At 36.8% G+C, this 24626-nt stretch overlaps 1 protein-coding gene across 1 annotated transcript in view; it reads left to right on the forward strand.

Annotated features, from left to right (window-relative positions):
• The window catches only part of mpp7b (MAGUK p55 scaffold protein 7b), a 120700-nt gene extending 103755 nt beyond the window's left edge, over positions 1-16945 (forward strand). The window contains 4 exon segments of the mRNA XM_079613738.1: positions 10049-10142; positions 11759-11867; positions 12513-12656; positions 16361-16945. Of these exon segments, the coding sequence (XP_079469864.1) occupies positions 10049-10142; positions 11759-11867; positions 12513-12656; positions 16361-16540 (527 nt within the window). The 3' untranslated portion in view covers positions 16541-16945.
• Positions 16946-24626: the final 7681 nt, after the last annotated feature.

Genomic DNA, 24626 nt, shown 5'->3' on the forward strand with positions numbered 1-24626 from the left:
ACTAGATGGCTGTATACCCCTATATATAAACACATCTATTATGCAGTGTATTCCCTGGTTGCTGGGTTTTTATTCAAACATAATTACTTTTTGTCAAAGTTGAGTTCATGTTGATTTAGTATCAGTTTTTCATTACAGTAAAATTTGGACAGAGAGAAAGCATTTTGTTAGTCATACTAGCTACATATAATAGCTTTATCAGTCTTATGAAAGTAATCAGAATCATTATGACAGTGCGACCAAGACAATATTTCAGAATATATTAGGGCTGCAACTAACGATTATTTTAATAATCGATTAATCTGTCGATTATTTTTTCGATTAATCGATTAATCGGATAATTTAAAAAAACCCGAAAAAAAACATTAATTCCCAACCCTTTATTCAAAAACAGAACTGACAGTGCAAATTCACAGTGCAAAAAAATCTTCAGAAAGTGCACAAACAGGTCGCTCCTTATAGGATGCACCGATACCATTTTTTCAGAACCGATCCGATACCAAAAATCCTGAGTATCGACCGATACCGATACCAGGGCAGTTTTTTTTTTAAATCAAGTAGAATTTCTAGAACTATGTTTGTTGAACTGATAATCACTATTTTGTGTGTTAAACACAATCTACTTAATACATACAACTTCATTAAAAAAAAGACCATAAATGCTATTATAAACTAGAATAGTGGATAATTAAGCATACAATTTAGTCTAGAAAAATCACAAGCACAATAATTGTATTAAATCTGAACATGAAAAAACATTTAGTGAGGAACAAATATTAGAATAAGTGTAACACTAAATTTGGTAAAACGTTACACATTGCTCTTTGTATTGTTGTAAAATACATTCATGAAAAACAAGATAACAAAAATCAAAAAGATAAATTATTTTATAGCCTACTATAAAATTGAGACATGTTTTAAATGTATAGCACATCGGTTTAATGAGGCAGCAACATGATGGATAGTACAGAACTAGAAAGGCTAATAGTTCATTGCGTCGCTGTATTATGATATGAAAGGCCCCAATACACTGCGGCACACAGCGCTTATGCGCATCGCGAGCGCAGAATGATGCGCTTGAAGCAACACGAGTCACAGCGCGCAGCGCTTCGATTCCGCATTGAAAAGTTCAAATCACAAAGGAAAGGCATATTGATGCGTAGTGTATTATACACAGTATCTATCTATCTATGCAATAGTTTATTGAGCATTTTCTTTTAACAGTTTTAAATGTCAGTTACTGTGCGCGTGAAGAACAGTTAGTGCTCTGACTCTACCAGTGTTGAGAGAAACCCGGTAGAAAGTAACATGATGCAGCAATAAAGTCCAGCAAGATAAAGTTGTTTAATGCAAAACCATAGACCTTTATCTACAGATCAAGTATAATTATAGTAACATTGAATCATCTTGGAGAGAGTTTTTCATCGTGTTGACTCGTAACCGAACGCGACGCGCTGTTTGATGCTGGATGGAGAATGACTGACAGCCGCAGCGGAGGGAAAAGTGATCTTGATTTAATGACTTAAATATTCATTTCTATCTCACATTATACTATATAATGGCTTCCGAACACTTATGATATAGTGCAGGACAACTTTATGATGCTTTATAATGTTTTTGTCCCTTTTGTGGGGCTTAACAATAGCACAGAATATACGCACCATTTTTTTTTTACATCTCCGTGTCGCGCGACACAACGAATCGATAATGAAATTCGTTGCCAACTATTTTAATAATCGTTTTTTATCGATTTTATCGATTAGTTGTTGCAGCCCTAGAATATATAATTGAGTGCCAAATACCATAAATAGAGACATGATGTGAAAAACACTGCATTAAAATTGTTTTATTACATAAACAATGGGTGTTAAATGCTTTAATTGTAAAGTTTAACACCAGCTTAGTGGTGTAATAGATTATATAATATATACAATTTCAATCCAATAACGTTAACCTGCTTGAAATGTAGTATGAATGTCAGTCAGCCTTAATCAGTTTAATGGTGCACAGCTTATTAAGCAATCATGATTTATTTATTAATTAATTTGTGTTTTTATTTATTTATTATTTAACATGTAGGCCTATGTGTGCATTAAAAGTACCATTTCGGCAGCGAGAACGTGTCTGAGCCAAATGAAGAAAGATGTGTTCTGGTGACTGGCGTGTTTTTTTTAACCAATCAGATAAGAGAAATTCGAGAGTCAGCGAGTAGCTCATGTGGTTGGCTACATGAAAAAGGTGGACCCGCCCTCCACTTCGCAGTCCAGTTAGAGTCATGTTACGCAAACTCATTTCATCAACAAAAGGTAGTTTTATCAGAAAATTAATCAGAAAGAAAAACAAATCGCAAAGATCACAAAACAATAATTATAAAAGCGCTGTTTGCTGCCATTTATGTTGTTTTCTTAAAAATGTAAAAGACAAGCATGTTTTATCACAGGTGTAGCTTACACTCTAAAAAATGCTGGGTTGTTTCAACCCAATTTTGGGTCAAATATGCACAAACCCAGCTGTTGGGTTAAATGTTAAAATTACATTTTTAACCCAACGTTTGAGTTTGTCCATATTTGACCCAAAATTGGGTTGAAACAACCCAGCATTTTTTAGAGTGTACAATAAAAAGTGATACATTGATCAAAATGAATTCATTTGTGTCAAGAAATAAAATGGTTTAATGGAATTTTACAAAAGAAAGAGCCTAGCCTATTCCGTCGGGTTTGTTTCTGTTTATTTATTAGGCAAAAACAACAAACTCTAACCCAGAATTCTGTATCTTGACATTGTTGAAAATAACTGTGAAAATGGATTTTTGATTGCAGTCATTGTTTTATATTGTATGAGGTTGCACTGAATTATTTTGTTAATTGGAACTTTGTGCTTTTTTTTTCTTGAACTTTTTTCCATGTTTTTAATTATAACAAATCAGTTTTGGGCTTTAGATTCAAGGATAGTCTCAATTTGTGAGTAAACAGAAATTACATTTTTAAAAGAATTTACAAGAATATATTTAAATGTTTAAAATTACCTGTTAAGACGTTTATATTATTACAAAAGTTTCTCAAATACATGATGTTCATTTGAAATTTCTGTTTACAAAACCACCGAGAAGAAGAGTAACTTTACACAAATATATGAAGTAGCGCATCTTTTTCAACATGGAAAGAAAAGCTAATTATCATTTGAAAATATTTTTTTAATGATCATGTGACAGTGAAGGCTGGAGTAACAATGTTGAAAATTCAGGTTTGGCATTAGAGGAATACATTTTAAAATATAGAAATGTAGAGGAAAAATTTACTTCTAATAATATTTCATAATTTTATTTCTGTACTGAGTTTTGGGGTAAAATTACAAACTTGGCAAGAGCTGTTAAGTTCAGTTGTTAATATTGTTTGTCATTTTACAGACTTTTGTGTACAATTGCAAATAAAATATTATTTTGAAAGAAATCATTTTCTGAACCTTGGGATTTTCTAAAGAGTAGAAATTATAAAAAAAAGTCTAATACATAAAACATTTGAAAGAGAAATGACACTCCAAAATAGGGATGTCTTTTCCTTTTTTATCTGACAATGATGCTGCTTAACTGTTGACCAACTTTTTCATATAGCTTACATGGGGAGGAGATCTAGAAAACGTTTTCAGTTTCAATGTTCACAAATAATTAGGGCCCGAGCACCGATGGTGCGAGGACACTATTGGAATTGCTCTGTTTATTTAATACTATCATTGTTGTACATTTTAAAGTTCTACAATATGTAACCATAATAATACAACATTATAATAGCATCTATGTGCTTAGGAGCTGGCATTAAACCTATTGGACACTAATAACCTTGCCAGAAGATTGTAATTAAGTTTATAAAGTTTAAGTAAAACTTTATAAAGCCTATATTATAAACAGATGAATGAATAAATATACAGATAGCAAGTAGTAGCAGAAGTAGCTAAATGTAGGTCTATAACTATAGAGACAAAAATAAGGAATAAACGAAAAATAAATAGCCTATAAATTCTCAAAACCAAAACTGGATATTTTTTTAAGATGTAAAAATAAATGATGAACAAACGAGTAGGCCTAAATAAAACACTTGAAATATAAATAGGCTATCACATGATGTTGTTTTTTTCCTGACCAACAATGTCTCCTGTTAAACATTAGGCAAGATAGTTAAATTAGATATCAGTTAAATTAATATGGAATAGTGTGTGTGGCCCAATGAAAATGGCAAAATTTTCAAAGCGTTTAGATTTGGATGCAAATATGAAAAGAAAAACTTAATATTTGGATTCACGCAATAATTACGCATCAACGGAGCACAACAGAATAAAACTTAAAGAATCAATCAGGCAGTGACGCGAAATGTTTTACTTAAATGAGCAGATCAACAAAATGAATGAAGAAAACTGGGGTGCGTTTCCCGTACAACTATATAGCTCACTACCATAGTACGATGCATCGTTGGAGAAATCAACTAGCTCGTCACGACTGTTTCCCGAAACCGTTTGTCGCAAAGTAGCCTATCGTTCAACCACGCTGGTTTATGACGTCTCGCACGTGGTGGACTAATACATTATTTTAATTAATCTGTTTGAGATCGAACTAACGCTAGATTTTGTCATATAAGTTACAGACATGGCATCTGAAGACCATTTCTAATTTTTCTCATTTACTTTGCTTTATTACCAGACTCAATATTTGGCTCGTTCTTACATAGTAGCCAGAGCCATATAGAGAGAGAGTTGCGACAACTCCATTCACTCCAATGGAACGGTTTTTTTACAGCAATGGCGGCTCGCGGAGCCTCTCAATAGTTCCCGGAAGTAGCGGCCGCGCCATAGAGTCTCAGCAGAACAGACCGTTTGTGATGCCCTTTTAAAAGGTAAGACGTTTAAAGAACAAGATTGTATATTATCAGTACATCGGAATCAATTTAACTTGTGTATTAAAGCATGCTAGTTGATTATTGCTATCTAAATTTGTAGTTTTAGGGGACGTTATCGGATAAATGATAGGTCATTGGATAAAATTAGTAGCGCATAACAAACCACGAACAGCCTATTAATGTTAAACCCGTTATATTAATGTAGCTGTATCCTTTGTTGTGTGTAATAAGAGGGAAAACGCTTCTAAACAGAGGCCAAATATAACATTGGGAGTGTGATAGTCATTAATGGAAGTGGTAATAAGAATATCCGTTTAATTTCGTATTAAATGTGCAATAACAGAATAAAATCCTTATTTTAGATTGCATATTTGAGTAAACAAAAAAGTATGGGTGGAGTTTTTTAGGCATTGTGTTTCTGTTGAATATTATCTGTCTATATTACTGTTTCAGCCCAGCTGATTTTGTATATAATTTGTCCCGTTTTTGTCTCCTTTATCTCTTTCAACCCAATAAGCATAAGCGGATTCAGTGGATCCTGCAGACCCCCGCACTGACGCTGTACCCTCACCTTCAGTCTCAGCTCCTTGGATTTGCAAAACTTTTCTTGCTCCTTATTTTAAATAAACATTCAACTTGCCAGTGTTGGTCTTTGTGAAAAAGTGCAGATACACCTAAGTAGCCTACTATGATTAACGCTCAATTTAACAAAAGTTGTTAAATTATCTCAACATCTTTAAAACGAAAGGTTTATATGAAAGATGATGCCATATAATTTCGTTTTCAATTTATTATTCTTAAGACAATAGTTTATTTATTTTAAATGGTTTATTTTTGCAGACAGTTGCACAACCTGATATTTTGGGGGTTTAAGATAAAACATAAAATATGTATTATTTAAATGTATTAAAAATGAATTTAAACTAAATAGGTTTTATAGATTAAAGTGATTTATGTCATGAATTTATCAAATGATGTTAAAAGGAAATAATGCACTTGGACACAAAATGCAATTGGACACTTGGAAATAATGTGTGTGTGTATATATAATCATGTTTTGTTTTTAGAACTGAATATATTGTGTATTAATTTATATAGTAATACGTGCATGGGGTGCATAAGCATGGTAAACATTAAGATTATTTGAAAATTCACTTAATTAAATTTTACATTAAGACAATCACCTGTTACCTAGTCTCCTGTCCTTGTGAAACCATAGCACATTAGGCTACGTGATAGTCTTAAATAACATACAAGTTTGAGAACACAAAAATACTTTCTTTTACCAAGGTAACGTTAGCTAGAAATATGTTTACAAAGGCAGGCAACGCAAGTTGAGCACACTAATCATTAAATATTATCAGATTTTTATATTTTAAAAACAACATTGATGTAACTACATACACATACTACATTCACAAGTCAGTGTATTATATACATATTGTAAATCAATGCATTTATTGACTACAAATGACCAAAAATCACAGTTCTGCTCTCTAACTCCATTGATTTGAATTAGCGCCGAAGCACTTCCTGGAACTATCCGCCGTTACGCGAATCACGTGACGAAGAACCATTTCGAACTTCCGTTGTCGCAACTGCCTCTGATAGTAGCTAGAGCACGTTCGCACATGCGCAGTCTTCAAAAACGGTGTTTTAAATCTCTTGACAAACTAAAAGACGTAAATTACATTTGTATGTATTCTAAATAAATAACACGGGTTGTACTGAATGTCAGCTTGCTTATTTTGCTAAAGATAAGGATTTATTCAGTCTAGCTGCTACATCTCATGTAAATACAACTCATTCACTTTCTGTGAAGCAGCGCGTGCAAAAATTACAACATAAACTCAGGAAATGGACTAGTTGCACGTGGCCGCCATTTTGTGCACGGAGCGAATAGCCAGGGGTGCGTAGCATAAACTAGCATAAACTAGAAATATGCTTCTAACCACGGCTCGAGAGCTGTCGTTCCAACCACACAAGTTTGCGATGCTGTTTGCGAACGTTCGTTTGAACGATGGTTTCGAGAAACACCAAATCGTTAAACTATGCTGATAACGACGGAACTTGCGACCATAGTTGACTAACGATGCTTTCGGGAAACGCACCCCTGGCTATTCGCTCCGTGCACAAAGTGGCGGCCACGTGCAACTAGTCCATTTGCGGAGTTTGTTGTAATTTTTGCACGCGCTGCTTCACAGAAAGTGAATGAGTTGTATTTATTTAAGAAAAGCACAATATATTTTGTTTATATTGTGAGAGTAAAAATAGGCTATATATAAAAAAATATTGTATTATTTGGAATAATTTCTTAATCTGTGGTCAGTATTTTAGTTTAGGTTTTTTTCTGCTGTTAAAAGAGAAAACATCTTTATAATGTAACGTTAACATTAAAAAGCTAACTTTAAATGATTGTTTAAAAAAAAACACAAAACCACATACCGTTATAAAAAAAAACCTCTTGTAATTGTAGAAGTCGTAGAGATGGCTCCGAAGAATCCAGTAACAGGAACAATAGTTTAGTCCCGCTTGTCTCAGGTAGAAGTGCTGTTTTACACCAAATACGTAGAATCGTGCAGGAAAAGTCTTGCCTGTTGTATGCGAATGTTGACGCGATCTTGGTGTGGGCCTTTCAGCTCGATGTATGTGTTTCAACAAGGTCCTGTGGTGGGGGTGGGGGTGCTGAAGGCGCCGGCGCAGCATATTTCATTGGCTAGGCGCCAGCCAATAGAACGGCTCCTTTAAACACCCCCGCTCCCGCCCGCGCCCCTTCTCGCGCGCCTCTGAGTTACAAGTGCACAAGTCAGTTTTGCACCTCATATATCGCGAAAAGAGTAGCAAAAGTCAAGGCGCGAAATTTGAACTTGTAGTGACAGATTTGAGGAGTTGCAAGTGCCTATTTGAGGTTGTACTGGGAATATGAATGTAAGAAGAAGTGCAAATATATATTACACGTTTGTGTCAGTCATTGTATTTTTGTGAATGGCATTTTACACATCTGTGACTACTTGTCTGCAGCTTCAAATTCAGAATACAGGTTTGTGACTATTCTCTGAGAGTACAAATTTCAACATTCAACTCCAGATTTTTATTTTACAGGTTTTCACATCAGAGCTGTGAGTGTAAATTTGAGCATACAAGTACAAATATTTATTGTACAAGTTCTCAAATTCACATCTACGTGCTCTCGAGTTTTGCTACTCATTTACCTTCATACTATTAATGAGAATAAAAAGTCCAACTTGGACAACATTTTATGCATTGTTGGTTACGGTAGGCGGTATTATTTGTAAAGTGTATTTAAAAATAGTTTAAATACTATTTTAAAAATAATTGTTTAGGCCTACATGGTTTGCTGTTGTTGTAGAATAAATGCGTTTAAGGATTTGATGTGTGTCTCTACGAATACACTAGAGTCAGTTGCCGGTGGCAGACAGTGATTAGCTCATTCTTTTGTCTGTATACAAAAGGAGACATTTGCATATAACTAGTCACCCAACCAAAATCACACACACACACACACACACACACGCACACACACACACACACACACACACACACACACACATCCCCCCTCCCCTCCCCTCCCCTCCCCTCCCCTCCCCACACAGACAGACACACACACACAGACAATGACAGAGAGAGAGAAAATACACATTCAAACCACAATATCTGACTTTCTGTTGGTCGGAGCTAATGACTGTAAATTAGAAAGTTGTTCGGCTTGATAATATCAATATACACGCTGAGTTTTGTAACTGTAGGTAAAACTATAACTAAGTTATAACACACTTTATGCATCCTTTTTTAATCATAAATTCGTTTCCTCGCCACGGCCAAACCGTTCGAGATATCAAAAATCCGTTCGCAATTTAGCATCCTCCATGTCTTGACTTCATACACACCGAGTTTCGTGGTCATAGGATGAATTCTCTGGGAGAAGTGTTTCAAATGCCAGAACATGCGTTTCCATACAGCCCATAATAGCCGACTTCCTGTTGGACTGGCGTAAAACTTAGAGCACGAAAGTTGTTCGGCCCGATGAGATCTACATGTGTACCGAGTTTCATATTATTACATGCAAGCGTGTTTGATATATGGACATGTTTTTGAATCCCATTCCAGGGGGCGCTGCCGAGCCCCCCTGCCACGCCCGGGTCCCAGCTTCAGCGCGGCCCTAATGGCCGCAGGTTCTGACATTTGTGCAAAGTTTCAAGAGTTTTTGAGCACGTTAAGGCCCCCAAAAGTGCCCAAAAGGTAGTAAAATAATAATAATAAAGAAGAAGAATAATAATAATAAATAATAATAAATAATAATCCGAAGGAAAACAATAGGGCCTTCGCCTTTTCAAGGCTTGGGCCCTAATGAAGAATAATCCGAAGGAAAACAATAGGGCCTTCGCCTTTTCAAGGCTTGGGCCCTAATAATAATAGTTAAGAAGAATAATCCGGAGGAAAACAATAGGGCCTTCGCCTTTTCAAGGCTTGGGCCCTAAAAATGTGTTTTTGCGAGTGAGGTTTACACGCACAGCTCTTACTGGACAACGTCCGTTACACAAGTGTACATGTAAACTGTTTTTAACACTCGGTTTCAGTTTGGGGTTTCAGAGACCCCAAAGCAATTTTAACAGCTCAACAATTAAATTGACTTTGAAGTATCAGCATGATGATGTCTTTTCCTAATTTCATGAGATTTACTTGATAAGATACTTTAATCGTCCATTCTGAAAAATATTATGTTATGTTTGGGGTCTCATGCACACCATATATAAAATATGAACAAATGCAATGAACTACCGGTACACATGCTATGATACTGTCTTTTATTGCATTTTCCGATTCTTTTCTGGGATTTCTAAACAGAAATAATGTTACTAGAATGGATACCAGTTACATTTGTTTTACTTTGTGGTAAACCAGATGGATAAACCAATAAAGATATCTGACAAGTAGTTTTGAGGTCAGAGAAAGCTATTAAAAATATTTTGAAGGAAAAATCATATGTTAGTTTCAACATGACTTTTATTTTTACACGCATATCAGGGTCTCTGGGATCTGCAAATGAGTCTGAAGTTCCTGTTTATCAGCTGGTTTGGTTTAATTTGATTTGGATTGCATTAAGACACTTGATTATTTCCAGACTCTTTCAATTTCAACAGATACCACTCGGGAGCAGAAAAAGCAAGAGAGAGAAGGGGTGGAGTACCATTTTGTCTCCAAACACACTTTTGAAAAAGATATCCTCAACCACAAGTAAGCCAAACACTCATGATTGGTACCCAGCCCGTGTTGTAGTTTATTCTAGAAGCTAGTTTTGGGTTGTGTTGTTTTACTTTGCTAAACCTATTTTGTCTAGTGGGCAATTATGGAAGATTATAGTCTCAAATAAAAGATTTTAAAATCAAATAACACTTCTAATAATCTACTTACTACTTAACCTGGTTGTTTTTATCTAAAAAATACTAAAAATTACTTTAAATAGTGGATTTATAAGAAGCCAACTGCATTGTTCCTGTCTTTAAAGATGCTCCTGGAATTGAAATCACACATTTAATCCTTGTTAATGCTTAAAACGCAGATCACAACCATTGACAGGAAATACTCTCTTTCTCCAATTTTCACTCAAAAGCGAGAGGAAATCTCAAAAGCATGTGTCCGTGAACAGTGTCACATTATATTAAAGTAGGGGGATATTTTAAGAGCCTTCTGTGGTTTGAAATGACTTTTTGTCTTGTTAGTTGGACACAGGGAAAGAAGCAAGTGAGACAGGAATGACAGAGAGCAGACAGCCCAACTTTCCAGAGAGGCGCACTAGAGAGAGGAAAAGCGGACTGCTTTTTGCATCACTCCTCTGAATTACCATCATCTTTGATTATCATACAAATGCCTTGAAGCCAAAGGCTAAAGCCCAAAGTAACTACCAGAACTCAAGCAGTAGGAAACCTCTACTTCGGTAGAAACCATCTACTAGGCAAATGAGTAACACTTTAGATTACTGGAGAAAGGTGGTGAAGATTCACGGGGCCCTGGCCTCAAGAACTAATGCCGGCAAATTAACATTTTAACTACCGGTACTACTTTAACATTTAACCACTTTTAACAATTGGTAATAGCAGACAAGCTGGGGAAACTGTTAATAAATAGTAAATTTTATCAGTCATCTTACAACTATGGATAATTTTAACTCTTTCCCAGCCATTGACATGCTTTTCCATTATTTACGCTTCCCCCGCTATTGACAAGTTCTTCCAACAATTAATGTTTTCACTGTTCTTTGGTAGGGGGCGCTATTACGCATCTTCTGAAAGAGTACAGAATCTCCTGATCCAAAAAAGCAAGCGAAGAAGGTCTGCATAAACCAGACAAATATCTTACAAACTGCTCAGAAATATACAATAACAGTAAGAAAGAAGAATGAATGAAGCTAGATTCAAGGTAAATCTTGGAGGGGAAAGAGTTAAATTCTGATTTTAAATGCAGGTTTCGGGACCTTACTCCTATGGATAATCTTCCATCATCCCTCTGAACATTACGTTAGTTGTATTCGTGTTGTTACTTGATTTGCATCATTCCTTTAGTGATTCAGGAGTGAAACAAATGTACAAATAAATGAAGATATCAGTAGGCATAATTCATTCTTAGTGAATTCTCCTCTCCAATTCTAATTCACTTTATAGGATTAGAAGCACAGCTGACTTTCGAAAAGAAACATGGCAGAGGAGGCACACAATTATCTACTGTCTTATTTCCTATGCAAATATGACACACTTATTTAAAAAAGGGGGTGCCGCTTAAGGGGTTAAATTATTTGAGCTTCTAAAAATGTCTATATTCCCCATGTTTCATGCTCTCTGAATTGTTTCACCTAGATTTTTGGAGTATGGTGAACATAAAGGGAACTACTATGGTACGAGTCTGGATTCGGTGCGCAGGGTCATAGCGGAGAGCAAGGTGTGCCTGTTGGATGTGGAACCACACGTGAGTCACAGATCATTCATGAACGGCAGGGGTGTGTGAGCGCCAAGAAGCGCTGGATCAGGGATCTGCGCACGTGGGTCTTCGACAACAGCGGCCCCTTTCAGAACGCATTTTGCGACGGATTTTATTTCATATTATTAAAGAACCACACATGCAGTATATGATACAAATACCACAAGTTGTGCCTCTCTCCAGAAGCACAAGCGAAAGAGGAAAAGAGAGAAACGGGGATAAACAGAGTGAGCGAGAGCCAGGGAGTCCTATATTACATGTCATATTTGTTGACTTTGGAGCACGGACTCAAGGGCAGGAATTATGTCATTTTGGACGGGGAGCTTCTGTCAGCTCTACTCCAGTTGGTACATTTCCTGTGGTCTGATTATTTTTCATCAGCTTGTAACAGTTACAGAAACATTCTCACTGTATTAACGAACCTATATGTGAGCACATAGAATATATGGTGATGCGGCGTCTAGTGTTTCATACCATAGAAAATTGGTTTAAAATGAAACAGTTACAATATAACATGGACACATTCATACCAGGCAACGATCTGTATTATTCTGAAGAATGGGTCTCATATGTTGCCATTTAGCTCACTGTCATTTGTTCACTGTTTTCTTCTTCTTCTCCATTCTCTAACAGACCATAGCAGCCTTATATTCCTCTGAGTTTAAACCCTATGTTGTATTTGTGAAGCCTCCACCGATAGAGCGCTTAAGACTGAGCCGAAGAAAAGCAAAGGTTCTGGCGAGTCAGAATGAGCAAACGGTCACGAAAATCTTTACGGTAAGAGATATAATGATTGTAGTTTTATTGTTTGTTGATTGTGGTTGTTATACAGAACGTGTGTGTTGTCTGATTATGTTTATCCTCATTTTAAAAGTTTTGCATCTAAGAAATAAATATACGGTTACTTAAATATACTTTGACAACGGCTTTGCGTTGTGGCCGCATTACCTCCTCGGGTGTGCATTATTTTCCGAATAATTCCATTCCGGCATTATTCCTTACTTAAGGCGAGACACTACAGGTGAATAGGGTAACATTTTAAAATAATAGATATCACCATGAAACTTCCTCAGTTGATTACTTACACAAGTTCATTAAAAAAATTAGGCATTACGTAATTTTGCATATATTTTCGGTAGATAGATCTGAACATATGATAAAGTCAGGTGCAAAATTATTTTTTTCATTTTGATTACACACAAGACGAAAAAATATGTTCAGAGGGAATTCAGGATATATGCTTTCATTACCTAGGAAATCAAAATATACTGTCCATAGCCTTAAAAAATCGATTTTTGCCATATTTTTTTTATTAAAATGTCACATAAATTAGGCCAGGAATTATTTATTGAAAAATACTTCTGAAAATATCTTCAGAATACTGCTAAGTGTATATCTTGAAATTTTGGTGTGCATCGGTGCTACATAGGCTGAGATGTGTCACTGGAGAATGACAAAAAACTAATTTTGAGAAAAGACATTTAAAGATTTGTAATGTAAAAATTCATATTTTTTTAGTGGAAACAACTATTTACTGACACAATATCTCATCAAATCATTAGCAACAACAATACAATCCACCTAAATCACATCAAAACTTATAAACACAGCATTTATGGCCTTTAACTGAACATAAAAACAGTCAAAAACACACATCTAAATGTCAGAGCGCGTCACGTGATGCATCTGAACGAATCACGTTGTCAGAAATTGACATCAGCCAATGAGATTTCGCTTTTAGAGTTAAATGCCCATTTATACTTTCACGATTGGTTGCTGATAAAAAGGAAATGACCATATTTGGATCCGACAGCAGAGAGAGCTTTCCAGCGATATGTGAGATTAAAGGAAGCAGACAGAGAGAGATCGCGGAGCAGCGCGTTAATTCAGAACGCCAACGTTTGTTGAATTTCGGAGAAATCTACAGACGCAAATAGACAAAGTGTAGTGAAATAAAGACCTAAATGTGTATTTTGGACTTTTTTTCACCACAAGTTGGAAATGAAGACATGTTATTGAAGACAAATAGCCCAAAATCTCAAAATGTTTTTGCCTGCCGTGTCTCGCCTCATTAATGTGGAATCAATGTGGGATCAAAAAGGGAATGGGAGAAATCTCAATGCATGGCCTGCCTACAGCAGTTCAGTACACAGCTGAGATGGACAAGGTCTGACCTGACCCATCGTCTTGACCGTACATCAGCTTCTCTGGCATTTAGTGCACCTCTTTGGAAAGGGTCCCTTTTAAAAACCTCTCCAGGGTGGGCTGCAGGTGCGCCCCATGAGGTTTGTCTTCTTACGCTCCCAACGGTCTGAGGGTCTTCCAGGCTTGGGGCAGAAGGTTTGCTGGTAACCCCACTGAGACCCATCTGTGTCATGCTGTGAGTGTGAGCACCTAAGTCTACCCCGGGGTCTTATAAAAGACTCGGGTCATCTCTCTCACACCTGGATGTTGTTTTACAAACTACCAAGCTCCTGGGTGCAAATGTGTTGCTCATCTTTCCATATTAACCGAGGACACACGTGTCCTGCACTGAGCACTGACCTTAACAAGACACAAGACATCACTTTTTTTTTTTTTTTATGATTTAGTGGAATAATTCTAGTCTTCTTTACTTTTCTTACTCCAATCCAAGGCCAGTTCAGTCTGACGCATAATGTCACATCATTTTTATAATTCATAAACCACAAAGTGAAATACCTTTTGAGGTACGGAAAGACATTTATAGACAAGAAGTGTTCTTTTGGACCATCTGGAGCTTTTGGGTTGTGTGTAAAAATGTCTTTTCACTGTTAAAAATAGTGGACAATGTCATAGCTGAGGAAGAACATTTCTCATACTGACCATTGACCTGAATGAATTTAACAGGGACACTTAAATACACTGAACTGTATGAGTAACTTCACTGTCATGGCTATTTTTTTCTAAATGCTTCAAGATGACTATATACGTAAGAGAACATAAATTAAAGCTCAAACTTAAGGGATTCCTTTCACTAGGTTGACCGAAACAAGGAAAACACTCAAAAGTATGGTATCTCACGTAAATATACCATCTGTAAACGTCACTCGTGTTGGTGATATAAAAACCATCAGCATTATATTTGTATTATTCCGCCTTGTTGATCCCTATGTTGTATTTAACCCACATCAGATGATGTGCTTTCTACTGATTCGGCTGAGGGCGTATTGGAGATTGGGTTGTACACTGTGTTAAAAAAATTTTTATAATAATTGAAATTTACAGTAAAATAATGGAAGTCGTGGTTGCCAGATCTTTACCGTAAAAACTATGGTAGCAGCATTTTTAAGTTTTAAAGACTGACCTTAAATTTACAGTAAAAATTATATTTCCTTGACATTCAACACATGATATGAATTCAAATAATGTAATAAACGTTAAATTCCCAACATAAGCTGTAACATGTAAATAACTGAAAAGAAAAAACTAAGATGAAAAAGTGATTTCAATGAAATCCATAAAAAGAAAGGTCACACCTCACTATCCATTTCTGGGAGTTTCAATTTACGGTTTTTAACTGTAAATCATAAGATGATTTGTTGTTGTTCACTCCCAAAAACGAACAGTATTTTACTGTGAACTTACATGAAATGCCGTATTCAGACTACATAATATTAGCCCAATTTTGGCACAATCCATTTTACATAGGGTGTCGTAGTGATTCGTAAATTACAACGGCTGTCGGGACGCAATAATTATGGACAAACATGGACAAAATAGAGACAATGATGGTGCTGCTAGGAGGAATTATTTATTTTAGGAGGGTTTTCCTGACAACAAGACAGCCAGTACAAAACACTTTGGCATGCTTTGGTAGCCATTGTTTGTTAATGCACTTGTTTCTGAAAGTCAGTCGTTAGTTTCGCCTGCGTGATGACATCACGCATGTCATTAAAAACGGCAAGCGATGGTTGGTCAGGAAGTAACACATAGTCTGACATGTTTCTCAACCACAAAACAACAAGAATTTAGGAGTCAAAATCACATAATCTGACACACTATCATAACAGACAAAAATATTGTTGTCTTAACCTTGACCATTAGAACTATAATTTTTCACCAAATAGGGTAAGGAACTTACCGTAAGCCAATTAATAGGTTTTTATCATAGCATTTTTTTACAATTTTCCCATTAAAATTAAGATCCCATTCATCCCATCCATTTATTCAGAACTCAGACATACTGAGTGATACAAACACATGTTGTTATACTAATAGTGCGTTCAAGCCATTTTGGAATTACCATAATGGTAATTAATTATGTCATACCATAATTAATAGTAATTAAATCCAAACGCTGACTTGTCATCTCATAAGTACGATAATTCCGACATGAATGCACCACATAAATATCAGGCCTTTTAGAGTGTAGCTCAATCAAATTTGAGGAATGGAACTGTTATATTGAAAAGTACAGTAATATTATACTCATGCATGGCCATCTTATTCATTATTTACAGGAGGAGGACTTTCAAGACATGATTTCCAGTGCTCAAGCCATGGAGAATAAATACGGCCACTTGTTTGAGAAAGTGGTCATCAATGACGATCTGGCCTTGGCATTCACCGAGCTGAGAGACGAACTCTCAAAGATAGAAACGGAGACTCGCTGGATCCCAAATACATGGGCTCATGTCTGAGAAACCAATTCATGTTCACCGAACCACTTAGACTCATAATAACTTTTGACTATGTTTTGGAGATTTTCTGCATATAAAAAAGGCACACCATATTATTGTAATTATACGCTCATAAGCAGTGTGCGCTGGCCCGTCATGAATCAACTCCGTTCATAACCGCCAAACTCATGACAATGCACTGAAGTTGAAACCGTTTTGTTTATGTTGAGAAACAAGTAATTGTAAAGAATTTTTATCTCCCCCTAATTCCTACATAATGATATACATTATGCTATATTACTGAATGATTTCTATACACAAATTGCTTTGTGCACCGCTGTGGCTCATGTTTTGACATTAATAACTCACAGACGTGGATTTTCCATTAAAAAGATGTGTTCTTAATTTGGTTTAAGTGAGGTGGAATGGGACTACAGTTTCTTTTCTTTTCGTAACTTGTGACTACAAGATTGAACTCTGGATTGGACCTCTGAAACACATCCAGATAATTCTTGTAACAAACAGATCCAATCCAAATTTAGATTTGTTCCTGACATTGAACTCAGGAGGTTTTCGGTGATTTAATTGCCATGGCGTTGTTGAGGAACATTAACGTTTGCAGGTATACAAGGTGATCCGTGAGTTAACCTCTCAGAAGAATAAATCCACAACTGATTATTTAAGGTTAAAAAGTAGCAATTCTCAAACAATGCTTTTGGAAAGGGGAGTTGAGTTGGAAGTTAAGAGGAAGACGTTTGCTCAAGGTGACCTTGGTTGTTCCAGTGGAAGCCAGAAGAGGAAGAGGATGTTGATTTTGTTTTTTACCAGCACTCAGTATATTAAAGCAGAATTAAAGAGTAACAGGAGAGTTCCTGGGGTTTCCTTAGATGGCTGCCCGGTCAGCATGAGGGACAGAACTCCACACATACATGCCTTTACCTTCCAGTGAGTGAGTGGATGAATGAATGAATGAATGAATGAATGAATGAATGAATGAATGAATGAATGAATGAATGAACGAACGAACGAATGAAAGAGCAGACTAAAGATGCAGTGTGGCATGTCAGAATCTTTTTAAAGAAGTGACAGATTATGATAGTAAATATCAGGACTTAGTTTTGTGTCTTTATTCTACACTATTCAGCATTTGAGGCATTCAGTATTTCAACTGCTTTATGCCTTTCACTCCTACTTTCATATGTGAAACCGAATGTGGTTCAGTTCATATGGTACATATTAACCACACATTAAAGGTACAATATGTAGGATTTTTGCAGTAAAATATCCAAAAACCACTAGGCCAATGTTATATATTTTGTTTAGTTGATTACTTACAATATTACAACTATTTGTAAATCGTGAGAAAATTGCAATTTTTAACCAAGGAAACGGGGCGTGTGAGCAGGGGTGAGGGTGTCGCCAGTCAATGGCGTCATATCCGCGTTACCCTCGGTTTCTGTTCGTACTGCCATAGTAACCATGGCGACAGACGTGGACAACTGGGTTATACCTAGCAGGAGGCTCACGCTGTTGTTGTTTTGTTCAAATATTGTGGACCATGGCAAGCAGACTTGGAGACAAAAAGAGGACTAAAACAAAGATCAAGATCTTTCGAGATGCCGAGAGCTCCGCGACTAACTTCGACTTGACAGAGACGCGAGTGTTGCATGTACTTTATTAGACAGGTGAGCAAATTTACATACAACTAATCAATGATATTTAGTTCAACATGATGAAATGTTAGAATATGATCTGTATGTTATTTTAATGTTGATCTAGCTTACTGCTAGTTTCATATAGCCAACAAACAACATAACTAACAACATTCAACACACTCAAATGTCGTTTAGTATGATAGTGTAACTGTTCGAGCGAGTGAAACAGCGCTGTGTTACCTCACAAGTTTAATTCGTCTAATAAACTGACCTGTGTGAGTAGTAATTCAGCACTTGAGTGTAGTTCGGTAGAATGAAATGTCCTTATTCCTTTATATCCGCGGGACTCGCGTTGCGTGTGGGAAGCGATGAAAACATCAATGTATTCACTCATCCATAAAAGATCTATCAGCTTAACGACAAGATCCATAATTCCGCTTAATGCTTTGCATCATCAATATACGCCTTTGTTATTGTAAGAGGTTAGCGACCCCTGGCGGCAAAAAATCCTACATTATGTACCTTTAACCAAACTCGCTTATATAATTTGGTTCTTACTGCTGTAAATATCAGGCAATCACTTTGGTTGTAGGATGCAGTTGTCACTCTCTGCATGAATGTAATTTACCGCTCCAAACAGGACTCGTCAAAAAAAGTCATAATAATGTGGTTATAAGACTTTTGATGTATACATTTGAATACATTTTGATGTAATGGTTTGTGAGTGATACATTTACACATGCATGTATGAATATTATAATGTCAGGTAAATGTGTTAAATTGTGTGGTTTAAAATTTTCAGCAACTTTTTGTTCTATATACCTCTTTTCAATTGGTTGGTACAAGTGTACAATTTCTTTAGACAGTAATGGGACAGAATTCTAGCTGATTTGGATCATTTTATAGACACTGCAAGGCCATATTTCTGCATTATCACCAAACTAAGGGTACGTTTACACGACAACGATATGCTTAAAACGGTGAAGTTTCTCCTTTGACTTTTCCGCCGTACAAGACGACACCATTGTCAAAACGATCCCCATTAACAAGGATCTGCGAAAACAACTGAAAACGCTGTATTCTGCTGCCTGGCCAGTAGATGGCGATGATACACTATAGACTGAATGCGTAATACGCATGTGCATGGCGTCATCGTCTTCAGAGATTCGTCTTTCTTTTGTTAGACGGAGAACGTTTTTTAAAAATATGCACTTTGAAACCCGTTTTCTAAAAGTTTGCGTTTTCCATCACCAAAAACGCCGTTTTAGTGTAAATGAACAGCCAAAACGCATAAAAAGTTGTAAATTTTTTGTTGAAAACGGTGTCATGTAAACATTCACAGGGGTTAAGGGGCTGTTTACCCACGACACCGTCTTCAACTAAAGACGTAGAACGTTTTATGAGTTTTGGCCGGCAATGGCGTTTTGGGTGCCTGAAACCGCAAACTTTTTTTCGCAAACTGAAAATGGTCTCCGTGTAAACAACAAAACGGTTGTACCGTCTGTAAGCGGAAAACTCAAAGGAAAAACGTCTCTGTTTTAAGCATATCGTTGTCGTGTATAAACGCAGCCTACCCTTAAACTAATACAACAATACATATTCAAAAGAAAAAGCAATCCACCTGTCACATGTATGCTCTGTTTCTGTTTAGTGTCTGTGTTCCCGTTTTCCTTAGTTCACAGTCAGTTTCCCTGTTTGTTAATTAGTTTCCATAATCCCTGATTTGACGCACCTGTTCTGTTTCTCTTGTGACTTTCTGCAGTTCATTTGTCCAGTATTGTCCAGTTTGTGAATTAGATTAAATGAGTTTATTAGTCAGTCATGTTAGTCAATCATGTCAATCAATATTTCTTTTCTCTAGCTGATGTATAATGACATGAAAGAGGCGGTATAGAAACAAATAAATGTGGATGTAGAGATGCTATATTTGTCTGGTTGTGTGTGAAGGAGCCGGATGGGTAGACAGCCCAGGCTTTGTGGCTTTATGAGAGGTCAGGTTCCTTCACGGGCCCACGTCACCGCTATTAAAAGGCTATCTGAACAGCGAGGCCCGAGTGCGTTAAAAAGTCCAGGATACTTCATGCGCGCACATGCACACAAAGACAAGGCCAACAAAAACATGGCAAGTCCAATAGAGCTGCGGACAAGGGTTTAAAATAACTGATCGAGTTAAATATGCTACTATAATTCACGTTGAACAAGAGATTTGTGCTTTCCTGATTATCTCAGAATACACCAGCAGAAAGCGATGTAAGAACAATGTTAATGTAACTTCATAAAACAAAGCACACAAATTACCGCAATGTCAAAACGCTTCCCAAATTATAGCCAGGCTTTGGCCATCATTATATTCAGGCCTTCCTCTCTGCAACAAAACGACCATTTGTGGTCAGCAGTGAAATCAAGTGAACTATTCCATGTTTACAAAATCTAATCACGCAGGGATGAAGTTTTTTTGATAGGGGGATGTTTGAAAACACACTTTAACCCTTTAACACTTTAATCCATTCTAAAAACACAGCGCCCGAGTTAAAAGAAGTTTAATTGTGAAAAAACGCATCTCCATGCTTTGATGGGTTTTTTTCTGTGTGAATCGGTGGTGTTGAGCCCACCGAATTCTGTGACCCTAGGAGGTGCCGTATTGAGATAATCTGACCTACTCCGAATCCCAATCATAATCCTAACCCTACAATCACTACTAGGGTCACAGAATTCAATGGGTCACAGAATCCAGAAGTACACCTGCCCTAAATGTCCAGACAATCCACATGTACCAGATGTGGCCCGGATCTGCGCCGACAGTATGTTGTTCTCTGGGTGGTCTCCGGAGGGTCACACCTTCCTCTGGACAAACCTCAGAAGCATTCTAGAAGAACCATTTGAGACATTGTACAACACAAATCATTTACTCTATTTAAAATGTATAGAAGTAGCTTGTTAAGGTTTCTATTGTACTGTATCGTAGTTGTTTGAATCGTTTAACACATTTTTAGTTTACCCAAAAATGATTTACAACCTCAAGTCATTCCAAACCTGTTTAACTTCTTTGCACAAAACAAGATATTTGGAAAGACCACATGGGACACAGACAACATTGTCTTTTATTATGGACATTTTTACAACATATCTTCTTTTGCGTTCCACAGAAGTAGAAAAATGCACACAAGGATGAGTAAATGATAAGAGAATTTTAATTTTTTAACAATTCACATGGCTTTATTTTGACATTAATTCATCTAAACGTCAAATATCCATAGCAATACACTCCACAAATATCAACTCTTACATGTAACAAGGAAAGCAATGAACATTATGCAAAATCGGAAAAAGACAAAAATGGAATAAGACAGTTGATAAAACTTGTTTGGTAAATCTGTGACAATTTTTATTATTTTTCAAGCTAGCTCTAAGAATATATATATATATAGAGAGAGAGAGCTATATACATGTGAAACTCAAAAAATTTGAATATTGAGCAACAGTTAATTTATTTCAGAAATTCAACTTAAAAGGTGAAACTAATATATTATATAGACTCATTACATGCAAAGTGAGATATTTCAAGCCTGTATTGTTATAATTTTGATGATTATGGCTTTTCACAATATTCTAATTTTGAATTTGGGGTTTTCATAAGCTGTAAAGCCATAATCATCAAAATTATAACAATACAGGCTTGAAATATCTCACTTTGCATGTAATGAGTCTATATAATATATTAGTTTCAACTTTTAAGTTGAATTACTGAAATAAATGAACTTTTGCATAATATTCAAATTTTTCGAGTTTCACATATGTTTATTTAATTACATTTTTTTAAGAGAGAGAATGCTTAATTTAAATCTAAATAGCATTCACTGAAATGGAAACTGCTTTTAGGATTAAAAAGAAAATACATTTAAACTACGGTAAATATGTTCAGTTCAGCAAGTTCTCTTGTTCTGTGACAAAATGCACACAATTTGAATGTTCTCGCAGTACCAAATAAATCAATAAACTAATACCATAGAAAGCGGAATTGTTCGGTTCAACAGTCCACAGATCAAACTCCCCCAGGAAAAGGCTCGAGGAACAGGATGCTTTTGTACCAGCAAAATGTTTTATTTAGTCTTTCATAAAGTCGTCCCGCTGTACCGCAACTGTGTTGGCTCAATGCAAAAATGCCTTTGCGATTTTGCATGCTAGAGCTAGCCGTCCTTTAGCTGGCCGTTCTTTCTTTCCAAGCATGGATTAGTCAAAAACCACCACTCCTCCCCGACCTTAGAAATGTTTCAGTATTTGTTTATCGACGCTGATAAGAGCATCTGCACACATCGCTCTAGTGCACTACACAGGTGTCTAGGTTTCCAGTGAGTTGCTCGCCCCTTTTTTCCAGTGGCATGATTATGTTGGCTAAGAAAGTGAAGAATTCCCCACAAACTTGTACTGTATAACCAAGCACGCTTAGACTTCTTTCTCCTGCCGCCAAATGGCGAACTAAAGCGTGTAATCATTCTGACAGCTGGACAGTTTCAATTAAGCGTTATTTATGGAGACTTGAGGAACACAAGACACACACTGGAGAAATAGAGGGATTCGAAACATGTCGAGAGCCAATCACAACAGATTCGAGCCGAACGCACCGTTCTTACAGCTGACTGGAGCACGCGAGATTGATTAGATAATGAGCCACTATACACTGGGTGAATCTGACCTCATCACGTGGTAAGCTATTCTGTGATCAATATGCATCAAGATGGATAAAACAGACCACCTCTTAGAACGAAATATGCTTGGGATGGAAATATGCCATCAATGCTTCAATTTTTACGAGAACTTCACTTAAAGTTGAATCACCGAACGGCGCTTGGGTCGCGATCATAACCGTCAAACCACCATCCTGTGTGATTCATTGTGTCCATTCGTTTAAAAACACAAACGCTCCTTTTGGTATTTTGCCCCCTGCTAGTAAATGAAAGAGCGTGCGGTTGTGTTGTTGGGCTCCACCTTCGCGAGCACACGACCCTGAAACCAGCAAGCTCCCGCTGGGAAGGTTGTCTGTCTAACTGACAGCTCTCATACATTCAGTGCGAAATCTTCGAGAGACAAACGCGCAACTGCCAGTGACATCCACCGTTACCTTCAACCGAACTCGGGACTGATTCAAAACATTGAAATGCACCTTGGGTCTTCACTTACTCGCCTTTCCAGACCGCTGAGAAGACAGTGGAGGCTGGATCTTCAGAATACCAAAGTCGTTTTAAAATCTTGTGATCATAGTTGTCAATCATAGTTGTCTATGATCTGGGTTTAGTATTTACACACAAACAAGTGAAAATAGCAGTGTCAGAGCTCTGTCACCAAATCAAGAATAAACTCGAAGTTACACTTCATACCTAGAAGAAGCTCGATGTTGTCTCGTCTTTTCTAATTTGACGTATTTTCTGCTCCTGTGACTGCATAGAAAAGCAAAGCGTGGTTTACACTTTTACATCAGATGCAGTCAACTGCATCTCTTACTGCATCATGAATACTTAGTATTCAGACTCCGTACACGTCGGACATAATGTTTATAACACACTGTGCAGCTGGGAAGTGCACATATTCGGACAGGGGGCTAAACTTACCTCTTGACCCTCCTTTTATTTCATGATAGGACACTGGAAGTCCTTTTTACTCCAGTATACGAAAAGCGGAGCTCTTTTTTTCCATGAGATGTGATTTACAGCGATGCCTGATCACTTCTTGTTAGTGTAAAACCTTTGGGTAGCATGTGATCAGAGCCGAGGGCCTGTGGGTTTAATGGACTATGAACAGTGAGCACGTCAAGAGCCAAAGAAAACCCCTGTTTATCTCGAACCAAATCGTTCACTTGGCCATTCAAGTTGGATCTGGGATTACAAAAATGCAATTTCCTTAGATTTCTTCTCCTGTGTTGTGTACTGGAAGCATGTATAATGAATGTCCATTGGAATGCTGAAAAATGGCAGTTGGATATATGTCAGATTTGTGTTCAGAATGTAATTTTATGCTTGTGACATCCTGTTCTCTCCTTAGCAAGACTTGATCTATTAGAAAACGTGTAACATGTAATGTGTGTGTGTGTGAGTGTGTGTGTGTGTGTGTTAAAAGAATGAATAGAAGTAGATTGGCTTAATATTTATAAAAAAATGCTTCAGTGATAATAAATATATTCGAAAAAACTGTTGTACGCTGATTCAAAGTCATCTGGTGCAACCAACATGTAAACGACATAAACATAAAACAGTAAATTATAACAAGGACCCCTGCAGGCCCTCATAACTGTGTGACAAGGTCAATACGTCTCTAAAAACACTAAATAATTTGACCTTTTTATTACAATGCATGCTTATTTTAGGTTGAAAATGTCATGTGGTGTGACTCCCCAAACAGCAACATAGTTGTTGTATTCTAACTCAAGGTTTCCAGGGTAACCAAGGTTACGGGGGTTC

Source organism: Phoxinus phoxinus, assembly GCF_949152265.1.
Source record: "Phoxinus phoxinus genome assembly, chromosome: 5".
Taxonomy (NCBI): Eukaryota; Metazoa; Chordata; class Actinopteri; order Cypriniformes; family Leuciscidae; genus Phoxinus; species Phoxinus phoxinus.